This window comes from Prenolepis imparis, unplaced genomic scaffold (assembly GCF_030444845.1).
Source record: "Prenolepis imparis isolate NDT839.2.m4 unplaced genomic scaffold, iyPreImpa1.0 SCAF_1, whole genome shotgun sequence".
Taxonomy (NCBI): domain Eukaryota; kingdom Metazoa; phylum Arthropoda; class Insecta; order Hymenoptera; family Formicidae; genus Prenolepis; species Prenolepis imparis.
In genome coordinates, this window is record NW_028141159.1 from 6802719 (window position 1) to 6816676 (window position 13958).

The 13958-nt window shown below is 39.4% G+C and overlaps 2 protein-coding genes across 3 annotated transcripts in view; one reads left to right on the top strand and one right to left on the bottom strand.

Annotated features, from left to right (window-relative positions):
• Window positions 1-13958, bottom strand: part of Sol1 (CUB domain-containing protein Sol1) — a 281663-nt gene that overhangs the window by 230523 nt on the left and 37182 nt on the right. Inside the window, exon 2 of the mRNA XM_083052020.1 lies at window positions 13886-13952. Within this exon, the coding sequence (XP_082908146.1) occupies window positions 13886-13952 (67 nt within the window). The remainder of the gene's footprint in view (window positions 1-13885; window positions 13953-13958) is intronic.
• The window catches only part of M (zona pellucida domain-containing protein miniature), a 113643-nt gene that overhangs the window by 14857 nt on the left and 84828 nt on the right, over window positions 1-13958 (top strand). The window lies entirely within an intron of this gene.

Genomic DNA, 13958 nt, shown 5'->3' on the forward strand with positions numbered 1-13958 from the left:
TATTTCAATTATTCTTTACACTCGATGTAAAATTTATTGGAAAAAGCCTCCCACATACGTATTTCTATTTTGTACATCTACACGGGAGAGAGAAAAATGTAAAAATGAACGGTTTTTCGAGCAAACTAAACTTCATTGTATCCATTTTCCATTTTAATATTGGGATAAATCTGGGGATAAATACTGAGAGTATATATAAAATATAAATTACACTCACAAGTTTGCCAAAAATTTTGTCCCACATATTATCACACACATTTTATAGAAATTCATAAATATATACATATATGTATATGTATATATATCCTTCCATAATATTAATAATAAGTGTGCTTTTTATCCGTCAATTGATATCGATGAAAAGACAAAAGATTGAAATAATTGAGTTGATTTTGTCAACGGCAGTGCCTTTAATCATAGTTACGTGTTGTAGCACACACCGTTGCTCAGGATCGGTATGAGGAGGGAAAAATATCGCGCAATCTGGACTATCGGCACTTCTTTATGGATCGCTCGGTGCGCAACACCGATTTGATAGGTCCTACGATGTGCAAGGGAGCGGATATCAATCTAGGAGCAGGTGGTCGAAATATTCGCAAACAAGCTAGCAAGAATTTATATACAGCCGTGGGTTGTGCCAGCACACATGTTTTATTTCGTCGTCTGCTATTGGCTCCCGGAATTTTTTCGCGACGCTCTCTTGTGAATCGGATTTTTTTTTAAGGGCGAGCAGGTATTTATTCATGAACCCGGAATGACAATGTAGCCACAACGCTTTCTCGTCCCGTGCGATCAAGTTCACCGTCACGCGAACCGAAGATTACATACACATCCACAAGTACGCGTGTATATATATAAATATATATATATATATATATATATATATATATATATATATAAATATATATAGAGCTGTGTATTCGGTTTTTTATTTTACTAATGCAAATGTTAAGCGCATTTGAATTGCAGACCATCGCGCTACGCAAACAGGTGTTTAAACATTAATCTTAATATTTTTGATGTATACTTTCGCGAGAGTAACGTCAGCGGATCGTGTTTTTACATTTGGATTCATTTGCAAATTTATATGTACAAAAGAAAATATTTATAAAGCTTACTGAAAATAATATGACGAGGCATAAAATACGTCAAAGGGGGAAGAAAATATTTCAATCTCAAGAGCAGATATTGATCTCATCTCTCTCCTCGGTAGAGCCTTGCTAGAGCAGTAAAGCTCTTCGCGTTATTTCGAAGGCCAATTATTCCCGTTCGATAATTTCCGAATGTCCAAGCGCAAACTTGAATTCGCAGGTGTCATGCGAATTATCGAAATAGTCGCTCGGAAATTAACGAGGTTTCCATTCTCTGCGTTATCGACAATAATTTATATTCAATTTTCGTACACGTGTACGCGTTCCCTCTCTCTATACCCGGTCCGTTGAAATTCGCTGTCGGAATACGTATGAATCGTACTGAGGGACGGTATACACACGGCATTAGTGAAATCATAATTGAAATATTAATTTATGACGCATAACGGCCGCCTAGTAATTAACACGCTCTGTAACTCCGTGTCAACGGATGCGCAATGCATGCATTACGGCGCGACACGGCCGCATTACATAAATACCCGGCTTTAGTCTGGCCTCGGCCAGATCATAATGGGCGAAGTATACAATTCTGCCATTATATCCCCGCCGAAACAGCAGACCGTTTACAGTGAAAATCCGTGAATGTATATGTGTATATATCCGCGGGTGGGGGAGGAGGGTTGTTGTGCCCCTATTGCATTAAAAGTGTTGTTGCGCATATCCGTATCGCGTTAAATTGTTGCCCGACGATATAAACAAAAATATGTTTGTTTATTATCTCGGTTCTCAAATTTACCTATTTCAGTTATTCCATTCGATCTATTGATCATTGCGTATATCGATATTTTTAATTAAATTTTGGCGAAAATAATTTGCGAATAAATATCATTAATAATAATGATAATGTTTCGGTTGAATTTCTCGATTGAAATTAATTACAGAAGGAATTAACTCTAAGTACGCACAATGAGGTTTCGTTGTGTGTAAGGTATCTCCAAAGGTATGATTTATGTCTTAAACGGTTTTATATAAACGTAACACAAACGAATAAAATGCGATTATATATATATATATATATATATATATATATATATATATACCCCCCGGTCACTTACTCCTTTGCGAGTCTGAAAAATGTGAAAAATTCTGGACACGTTCGCCAAAGATATTGAGAAAAATGCCGTAGATGTAACCGTTGTTATAAATCGCGCATTACGTCATGGACATGATGCATCGTCGTATTGTCGGCCGTTTACGAAACTGTCTTTTTTTCTCCTCTCCTTTGGCGCATTGAATCGAGGCACGCAGCAACATGGTCAGTTCGTGAGCTACATATGTTTTAATTACATAGGAAGCCCCGCATCGTATGAATAAATAGACTGTTAGCGATTATACATTCGGAGAGAACAAACCCGACTCCGTTGCCCCGCGTGTTGGATATCAGCTGGAATCGATGCTCCCCTTTTAATGGAGTGATATTCGCATTAAATACAGGATGAGCGCACGCGCTGAAATTATTCCGGGATAGATCGAGCATTATGATGGATCGGCTTTCGTTTTGCCATTTTGGTAATCATCATATTGAGAGAATATATACCCGCGTTGACGCTGCGGTTGAAAGTTGCGAATTAAATCATGCGCGTTAATAGGCGTTTGGCAAACGGGATAATATTAACTATTAATGGGAAAATATGTGGGAGGAGGGGAACGAGCGAATACAATTATCACCTAAATATAATTTTGCCTCGAGAAACGTCATAAATATACTAGCCTCGTTAGCAGACAGCATTATGTGACATTTCCATAATTGTTATCAAGTGAATGTTGTCTTTTTCTCTTATGTTAGTTTCTGATAGGATGAAGAAAGAGAGTTTGGAAAAATAAATAATGTCAAAAGTATATCACGGTTGATCTCCAATTCGTCGATAAATTAATGTGAAATAGAAACGTATGAAATAAACACGAAATGCACTTTGTCGATGTATAAATACAGCTAATTAGTACTATTAAAGTTAAACGCGCGAGCGTCGTCCCTTCCCAGTTGGATACAATTCCTGCTGCTAGGGCAGAGTATATTAGCAATTATCCCGGAGTGAAACAAAACTTTAGCGTAGCTTACACTGCAAACTGCGAACGACAGACTACGCGAACACTTGTGGAACTTTCATTTGCAGTTCTTCTGATGTAAAGGGCAGATTGTAGACGTATATAATAATCGAAAGACCACCTACGCTCCCGCGCGTAGTGAAACAAATGTTTTTAATGCAACCGCGTTCTCTTCGTTTCAAAAAAAATTAAGGAAGCAATTTGTATGCCGCGCACAATGCAGAGGTCCCAGGCAGATCCCACATACGAAATTCTAGCCTTTAGTAATCTTAGTGTACGCAGGGCGCGACGTGACTGTAACGCAACCGCGTAAAGTGAATTGCGCCGATATCAGCTGCGCGACTTTGTTATATCCAGAGAATACGCACGATTCGGTATGTATATGAATCCGATATTTGAACGTGAACCACATGCATCGAGATGTGTTTGTATTTCCACTTCTCTGTTTGCATCGATGGTCCAATTTTTAGGTCACAAGGAATATAAAAATGGACATCTGCTTCAAGTTAAAATTAAAAAATAAATAAACAGAAAAAATTGAAAAATAAGAATTTCTCGCACGAGATCTTAGAGCGAAGATCCCTGACCAGTTCTTTGTTGCTCAGAACGTTGCAGTGAACGAGCTGGTTGTATAACTAGATTCAACTGCATAATGCAGGGAAAGACTATACAACTTTCATATTACAGCTTATGCTGACGCTACGCTAAACGCACTTTTAGATATGCCACAGGATTTGCATTAAACAATAATTTAGTCTGTAGGGAACTGGAAAAAGGATATTTTATTTATTGACACATAAACTTGAAGAAGTTCCTTGTATCGTGTACAATATTGAAAACTAATATTTTCGATATCCACTGGATATTATTTTGTGTGTGAATTCTATACATATATTTCGGCGATGCTGTGTGTTCCACTATATATCTTCCGTGCTCTCCCAGAAGACCAGTTTACGATCCGACAAAAGACTTTAATCCAACAGAAAGCAATTTCAAATATCGACGTAAATTTAATCGACGTAAATTATATCGCATTACTTAATCTCTTCGCGTAGATGAGTTATCTCAATTTCATGTTTTCTGAATGAGAGAATTATTTCGCTTAACTGCATCTTTTATCGCGCGACGCCAGAAATCTGTCAGAGGACTGTATGCAAAAACGCCATTTCCTCTAACGAGAAAATTATATCTCACCGTTGCGTACAAATCGCGCGAAAGAACAGGACGCGCTCATAAGAGCATACGCTGTTTGCTAGAAGCTTTCTAACAGGCTTTCTGATAATAGACGGAGATAACACTCGCCGCGAAAAGAAAAAAAAAGGTACGAAGAGCGCACACCACACGAGAATATGCTTTTCTTTTTTTTTCGCGTTGCCGCGAAATGTGAAGACATTTGGAAAGAAATTACAGATATGCACGTAACGAACGTGACGTTTCGCGATGTCTATCTCTCCGAGCTTCCCTCATCTCGAAAACGAGATATCACGTTGTTTTCGCATGACGTTCCCGGCAAGCAAAATGGTTACGGTTAATGACTCGTACATTATCACGTCTGCTACATTTCTCTGTCATTGTTTTATAAATTTGTAACTGTAATAAATTTGTAATTGTATGCTTCGTATATCACGATGACATAACGATCGTTTACGACGCTATTAATGAGAATGATAATCACGTTAATAGTACCAACGTATTTAAGTACGACGGAAGGGAGCGCAGAAAAAGGGGAGGCAAAACTATAATATAATTCTGTTTCGCATTTGCTATCTCGTTATCGTTTTATTTTGGGGAATTAAAGGAGAGAGAGAAAGAGGATGCACCACCAAAACTCAATTAATTTTGGTCAGCAAATTCAATATATTCATAAATATATATATATTGTATATATATGTGTATGTATAGAGTATCTATTTGCAAACTGAAAAATCTTATACAGTTGCATTGATTGCAATTTTTTTAGATATCAAATATAGAAGAATGTCAATTGTTTTAATCGATACTCCGTTGACAGTGAGAGTAGATACACGGATGTGTGTTTTGCGATTGATAAATATCAGATAGTGGAAAAAGGATCAGCGGTTTGGCTCCCGGGGAGGAAAGCGGGGAGGAATTTCAATGATACACATGGATCGCGCGTGTTGCCCGGAGCAAGAAGACAGGTTTAACCGATTAACGTGTAAATACCGAGTCCCCGATCGACGTACAAAGGGCTGGATATTGACTGGTTTCGCGCATCGACGTACGCATATAAGAGCCGTCCATTAAAAGCAATTGAGGAGATAGGATCAGCTGGATCATTACCGAGAGCGCGGGAACGCTCTCCTCTAAACTGGTTACAATGTCATATCCGTGACCCACGAGCGATCTCTTCCGCTAATGACAGCTTGCGCTAGTGACAGGCCTCTCTCTACATCGATAATCTCCAATCCGCAATATGCCCTAGTCCGCCTGAATCAAGAGCATCACCTCGTTAATTTATGCTATTTATAATGCAGCGATCATTTCGTCGCTACATTCGAAATATCCGAATATTTTTAGCACGGATTTTATTGAATCGCGGTAAATAATAAGGAAATCCTTTTTTTCACGGTTATTTTTTGTAAAAAACGACTGCCATCAATGATCGTGAAGAATCGGCCTATCGCTCGCAATAATTTTCAAAGCAACGAATTGCGAACCGATCATATTTTTATCCAAGCTCAGGTAAGCGGAATATCGTGCGCGTCTCTATTTTGCGTAAACCATATTTTATATACTGAAGATTTTCTCGTTTCTCTGGATCTGAAAGAAATACGTTTAATTCTCCGCGCAGAAATCTCGAAAACGCGGCAAAGATATGTACATTCGTTTTCTTGTTAAAATGCACGGCGTAGGAATGCAAGGTAGAGAAATCGCTGTATTTATTTCCCGGCTTACCGTAAGTTCTTTCCAATCTCTCTACGGTATTATGCGTCCGAGGGACCTCGTAATCCCGAAGAGAGACTTAGGGAGTCGCGATGCCGACCTTTAGCGAGGCCCCTTTGCTTGCTCGGGCGAAATCTCGAACGATATTTCGCGTTTCGGGGTATATACTTACACACGTGTACCAAAAAATGTTGCTCAAAGAAATGTAGCGGCGAGACTTGCGAGTTTGTAAAAATGTCACGTTTGATGATATAAGCGGAGTTCCTCGTTTCAGGGTAAGAGACGCAGCAGGCAGACACTCGAGGAAGTTTATCGTCGAGTCCGCTTGACTTTTTCCTTAGACTTTATGCCGCATTACATCTAACTTCTTTCACCGCTCGTTCTGATTTGCTATATGAAACCTCGTTTTCAACCGCGAAGACCGTCGCGCGATTTCAGAAAAGTGAAGGAACCTTCTTTTACCTGTCCAACTGAGCGAAATGTCGCCAATATCGCCTTTATTCGTCGCGGTGTCAATGCACGCCTCTCGTAAAGTTCGCGTGAGCGAAACTAAAATGGAATATACGTCGAATATACTCATAAAATATCACTCATCAGCAAATCGTTTTACGTCACATATTTCACATCATTAATTTAAAAAAAAAAAAAAAGTGTCGACTGCGAGAAAGTTGAGGGAAACTGTAATTTTCACGGAGAATTTCACTCCGCTCTGTCGCGTGCCAACATCTCGTTCATTTTTTTCAGTCATATGGAAGATTGCACGGGTCCTTGAAGAATGAAACTGTCCTTGTGAAAGAGCACGAAAACTAATTCTCGGTCCTCTCGTTTAACGAGAGATGGGACATGTCCACGTTATTCTTTGCAATTGTACTTTTTGTATTTCTTTTACACTCGGATACTGTAACTTATGTACTATAAACACATAACATTTTCTTTCTGATCTCAAAAAGAATTTATTTGTGAAGAAGGCACCAAAATCGACATGTCCAATTCGATATTTTGTTTGTGAACTCTAGGGGCTGAAAATAAATATTTAAACACAAATATTTATAAATATTAGAGATTGCTTCTATCAAATTCTATCACAATTTTAATAATATTATTTCAATCAAATAGCTTTTGTAAAATAAATGAAAATTGAAAAATCGTTATTTAAAACTGAGATTTTATTTCATTCAAAAAACTACAGAAACGTGCTACAAAAGTGGTAAAATATAACGCAATGTGTGAATTATTAAATTATATTAATTTATCAAATTTAAATCAAACAAATTATATATTTAATTTATTTTTAAAAACATTTTTATAAATATTTTTAAAAATTTTTTAATCTTCAAGTTTGTAATGTGAGAAATTTTTGCGTGAGATATTTACCAAAAATAAATCTAAATCAATAAATTTATTCTTTGAATGAAGACTTCAAAATAAAATGATAGCTTACATCAATGTACAAATTATGAGTATATCGATTTACACAAAACATTCTAACTTAATTTGTCTACTCACACATCGAAAAAAGTAATAAAGATAAAAGCAAGGCTGAAACGATTTAAAAATCTACGAATATGTATAGAATAATTAAATTATTAAAAAATAATATTATTGAATTAAGTTTATTATAATTGAAATAAAATGCATTTAATTGCTACAAAATAGAGCTATATTGGATTAGAAGATATATGTCGGTTTTGTTATCTTTTCTCTGAGATTGTTCGTAAAAGCATTGGTTTGAATAATTCGATTTAATCTGTTTCTTATAGAAAAATATCAATTGTAACTTTATTGCACAATGCAGTTATATTTTTTCGTCCATATCGAATTAACGATATAAACGATTATAAAACGCTATACTCGTATGACGATGAGAGAATTATATCGTGAAGGAGGACGAGGTAGAAGGAGAGAGCAACTCATTCGAAGTATCGACTTTCCATCGCCATTACGCGGCGATATCAGAGAGCGGTCCCGTTTTTCGTTAATAATTCATTTTTTCGCGACTTAGTTACGAAACGGCCGTCTATTAATCTTGTCGTTGCGGTGATCCCTGAAATTGAATTTCCGCGGTGACAGATATTCGCTGAGGACTGCGAGATGGCTATATAGAACGGCCCATAGAATCCGCGACCTCCTCGAAACGTCGATTTTCTCTTTTCTCGATTTTTTTTTTTTTTTGAATATACAGAATTTTATGGCGATCACTCCATTTGTTGCGCGAACCGACTGTTTCATCGAGTGTTGCTTTGACGTTTCGCTTCATCAATAGCGGGGAAACGCGCGCATATGACACAAATGCGCGACGAGAGTATGAATTTCGATATATATGCAAACAGAGACATATATCCTCTAAATTAATTGCTCACAAGGGAGAAATAATAATAAGAATGATTATTTTTCTCGAGTTTCTGCCTTGCGCGATCACGATGATGGCTGCTTGTTTGAGAATTCGCGGAGATGACAGCTCGTCGATGAAAGATCGCGCGATCAGATTATCCGTCGCGGGGTGTATGTATAAAAAAGGGGAGGGATATACGTGTACAGTATATGTATTCTATCGCCTGTGCGAGAAGTGGGCCGTGTGCACACCAGCTGTCGTTACCGAGCCTCGTTACCGTTCCCGTCACGTCAGTGGTGTGTGTTGCCACGATAAATCTGGCATGCCCGAATCTCGCGCGTTATTACTTTGCGCTTTTATTCCGGGTAGCGCCGGAGTCAGCTGGTATATTTCATCGGACCTCGCAACCCCCCGGGTTTTCTTCGGACCGTTACACGCTCGCGCGCGTCCCTTTTATTATGACGATAATCGTAATAAGACCTATCGTTGTTTTTTAAATAAAGAAGTCGTAAAACTCGGGCACAGAATTCTCTCGGAGTATGAAAGAGGAGAAAGACGCGAGAGAAAGTAAAGAGCGAAAGAAAAAAATTAATAAATAAAAGCCGACGACGAATAAGTCAAGTTTATTTCTAACTCATTTTCTATATATAAACGAAATTATACTTTACTAGAGGGAATACTAAGGCTTGTGCGATGCCATTTTCATCTGAACCGCGCGGTCGCGGCTGATGTCTTTCAACGTGGCAGACACAAAGGATAAACTTTGAACTGGCACCGAAATTACTCGGAAGCCAGATAAAGTTTGCCGCAACTTAGGTAACAGCATGAGGTCATCAAACAATCGAGGTAGCAACCCGCAATGAAACCGCGCTATTGCCAATTGATCGAATCGATCCTGATTTTCGAGTCTCTTCCTCGTACACAGTTTCTATCCGGATAGGATCGATATAGCAGCAGTCCGCTAGGGCCACGTCGTCCACGATAAGGAGCTAAGAAGTATAGCCCGAGATCAATTGAAAGGTATCGACCTCGCTTTCGCAGGCGTTACCCTCGGATAAAGAATTACATCAATTTATATCGCGCGCGCGAGTTTTGGGCGCTTTCCGCCCTTCATCCACCCACTCACCCTCCGGCGTGTTGCGGCAAACTTTCGTCGTAACGTTAAGCCGCTTTACGAGATTACACCGTCGGCAATTTACATACGATTGAGTTACGGCGATGGCGGGGTGCGAGAAAGGCAGTTAAAAGTATTACTACTCTCGTGTCGCCCACATATATTCGTATCTCGCACCCACGAAATCGGAGCGAGGCTATAACGAAGTTGTTACGATTATACAAGTTCGGGAAATGTGCAAGCAAGTGCACCTTTTCGACCAGTTACTTCGTTACGACCTTAGTGCAGAGTTAACGTAATTAATCGCGTCAGGCGACTCTGACTCTGCGCATTTTCCACGTAGATAATGCGGATACGCAACGACGACGAGAAATTTTCATAATTCCGTAATAAGACGCTCGCGTTTATTATTCTTAATTTGATCGTAAGGCTTCGTATAGCGCTTGTAAAATATATCAAAGTTTCAAGAGGAAATATACCGATTGTATACAGAAGCGCGTGAAAATTCCAGAGATGCGCGTTAATTATTATATATACGAGGGCAGTTCGATAAGTCAGTGACTTTTACAAGATATGGCACTCAAATCGCAATCTAATTTTATTTCTGATATTTACCATCTTATTTAAGTATACACACCAAGTTTCAAGTAGATCTGTCAAATAGAAATTTTTTGACAGCGTTCTAAAGCGGATAAGTTTGTGTTTTTTGCTAAAATGGAAAAAAGTGAATTTCGTGTGCTAATAAAACATTACTTTTTGCGTGGAAAAACCATTAAGGAAACTGAAGAAAAGCTAAAAAAGTATTATGGGGACTCTGCTCCGTCGCATGGAATGGTTCACAAGTGGTTCACTGAATTTCGTTGTGGTTTTTGGTCGATTGTGAGCAAGCGCGGCACCCATCTGGCCGACAGCTTCTTCATGCCCAAATGTTTATGCAAGATATTAAAAACACGTTCGTTTGAGATGTTTACCATCTTGGCTATCTCGCGTATCTTCACTCGACGGTCGTCCAATACAATATCATGGATTTCATTGACTGTTTCTTCAGTTGTGACCTCATTCGGACGTCCCGGGCGCTCAGCATCATTCGTGCTTGTACGACCACAACGAAATTCAGTGAACCACTTGTGAACCATTCCATGCGACGGAGCAGAGTCCCCATAATACTTTTTTAGCTTTTCTTCAGTTTCCTTAATGGTTTTTCCACGCAAAAAGTAATGTTTTATTAGCACACGAAATTCACTTTTTTCCATTTTAGCAAAAAACACAAACTTATCCGCTTTAGAACGCTGTCAAAAAATTTCTATTTGACAGATCTACTTGAAACTTGGTGTGTATACTTAAATAAGATGGTAAATATCAGAAATAAAATTAGATTGCGATTTGAGTGCCATATCTTGTAAAAGTCACTGACTTATCGAACTGCCCTCGTACATACGTTGAGTCGCGAAAGAGGAGGAACTCTTCGGGTTTGAATCCCGGACTGCATAGCCAGTAGTTTTTCGTAGCTTTAGTTAACGTCGAGCAGGGGGGAGAAAATTTAACTTGCACCCACGTCCCCCGTTTCGGAAAACTCGGAAAGATAAACTCGGAAAAGTTTGTAATTGCACGACGATTACAACTTAAATATGCGCTTTAGCGCGGCCAGAGAATTTACAAGTACTCTCTTCTCCTCTCTCTTTTTCGGACCCTTAATGAATATTACTCTTGGATCGGTGTATCTGGCCCGTGTAACATGAGTGCTTGGGCAAATCCGACGAGATATAGACCGGGGGTCCCAAGTTTTGCCGCTTTCCGCGAGCCGTATTATTAAACTTCCGGTAAGCCGAAAGCGGGCATATTCCGGGAGTCGCTTCTTCAGTCTAAGATCGTAATAGCGAACTTTTGCCCCGCGCGCAGCCCCACGACGAGATTTCTCAGCCCATTCACCCCAAGTGGGAAACTGAGCAAAATTATTCGCCGGCGACGGCGCGACGCGGCCGAATTGATTAGATCTAAACTTGTTTCCGTAAAACGCGTGATATCCGGTAACGCTTGGACGTGACGATGGACGTTATACGAATAAGTAGCGAACAAGAGAAAGAGACAGAAAAAAAGATAGAAATTAACGTATCCGTGTCTACGGCTAGTGTCGGAATTTTCGCCAATTCCGCTTGATGAACCCGAACGTTGTGCTAGACGCGTTGACAGACTAAAACCATCGAAATATTTCCGCACGCGCGAAAACGACAAGAGAGAAAGAGAGATAGGGTAGAAGGGGGAGAAAAAGAGAGAGAGAGATAGTAACGGAGCGAGAAGGCGAGAGAGACTCGTTTGTTCCGCGCTGTTAACCGCATGTGCAATGCGCAAGCGGCTATGTAACTTGGGCTCGATGACGTCGCGCGAGCGGTGCAATGAATATCCGTGCGTCCCTCACGGCTCGACCAAATTAAATGCGATACACTCGTGCACCGTATAACGCCGGTCAGTTATTCGCCGTCAGCCCGGCATATTACTAGCCTGCTAGCTGCTCGTTACTCTTCTTTCATTGTCAGAAAAAAATTGCGGCGCTCGATCCGCGCAAATGCGCTCTAACGGGCTCTCATCTGCGTACAGTAATTAAATTACAATGCGTTATTATACCGCACTTAATTTTTCGCTCCAAGTTTCGCACGGCCGCGTGCGTTACGTTTATTAATAATTTGCCCTCCTTTCCTCACCTTATACAGAGAATAACTGCTTTCAAATTATTTTTTTATAATTTCCATTATTTTATAATTTTTTCTTTTCTAATAAATTCTTCACAAACTTTTGCTACAAGTAGATATTTTATCAATGCCAGACTTACTAAGTATTTTTGTACTACAGTTTGCCGTTTAGCAACGTCAAATTTGCAATATATTATTAAGAGATAAACTGACAATATATACGATTACGATACTAAATTTTAATTGATGGGAAAAAGACATTTTACATTTTGTATCGATGCTTGCTGATTTATGGGTCAGCTTGGAGCTGACTACTAAAGCAATGAATACCGAGTCGCACTGAGCAATCCATCAAGCCAAATATAATTCAGCGTCTGTATCTGACGTCATATGACGTAGTACGTTACGTATAACTAAACGCCGTTCTTTTTGTAAACGTCTCGCTCATGCGTCATCTCTATGCTTGCTCGTGCAAAGAAAATGCAAATATTTACGTGTATATGTATGCGTTATACGGTTACGTTACGACACGACACGATATTACCCCGAATAGCGCATTCTCATGTGAATTTTTACAATCGCTCACCTACAACTAACAAAATACATACCGACAAGCGGATTGTATATCAGTGGAATGTTACGAGTTTTAACGTAATAATGGAGCACTATAATAAAATAGTATAAAATTCGATACGGTTCGCCTCGCATGGGAATAAAACACCCGTATTAAGCGATGCCCGGTATGGGCTTTAATAGCGTAATAGCTTTTCCTCATGCATTATCATGTGCATGAAAATGTGTTAATTGATATTCTTACTTTGCATGTATACAAAAAGCTAACAATTATATTTCTCAGTAGCATACTTGAGAGTATTTGCTACAAAGAAAATTGAATAATATAAAAACATGTAAAATTTATAATACAATAAAAAAATTCAATGATTTTCTTCCGTATGTTGTATAAGAAATGGTTAAAAAGGAAAGCTTTGAATAAACAATTTAATAATTTTTCTATCAAACTGTATTATATTATTGGTTTTCAAAAATAATCGTTTTCCTTAATTTCACGTTTCGTTTTCTCGAAATGGATGGCTCATAATCTCCCACCTGTTTTATAATCTTATGCCTATGAGTGCGCTATCAGACAGTCGCACCGTATCTCCTGTACTATATACACGAGAGAACTAAGCGTGTATCCTCACAATTCGTGACTTTGCCAACGGTACTGGCTAGCCGAGGCCGAGGCCGGCTCGTGGTAACAGGGGCATTGTTTTTGTCGGACACGTTGCCTGGATACTAATGCGTTCGGGCACCTAACGTCCGGCTATACGTTAAGCCCGATGCGCCAACATAAATGCGGCTTACGTCCGCGCACGATAACGGATCCTTAAACCAACATGTGTGTGCAATATCGGTTCGCGTTAACAGTAATCCGCCTCGGTCGAGGCATGTCAAAGAAAGAATCGCGGAATAATAAAATCTCCCACTCCTCGCTCTCCTTCGGAAGAGGAATCTGCGAGGTTTTCGCAACTCGCGGTAACACGATAATATTCACCCTCTTTCACCCTTCTCTCTCTCTCCACCCCTTGCCTCCCTTGTTTGCGATGTGCGCGCGCGCGCGCTTGCAGTTTTAGAAATAATCGATATTTACCTGGATTTACGGCGTGGCAGTGGTTGAGGAGCGGCAGCCAACAGAGCAGTAGCACCGCTCTCTGCATCTGAAA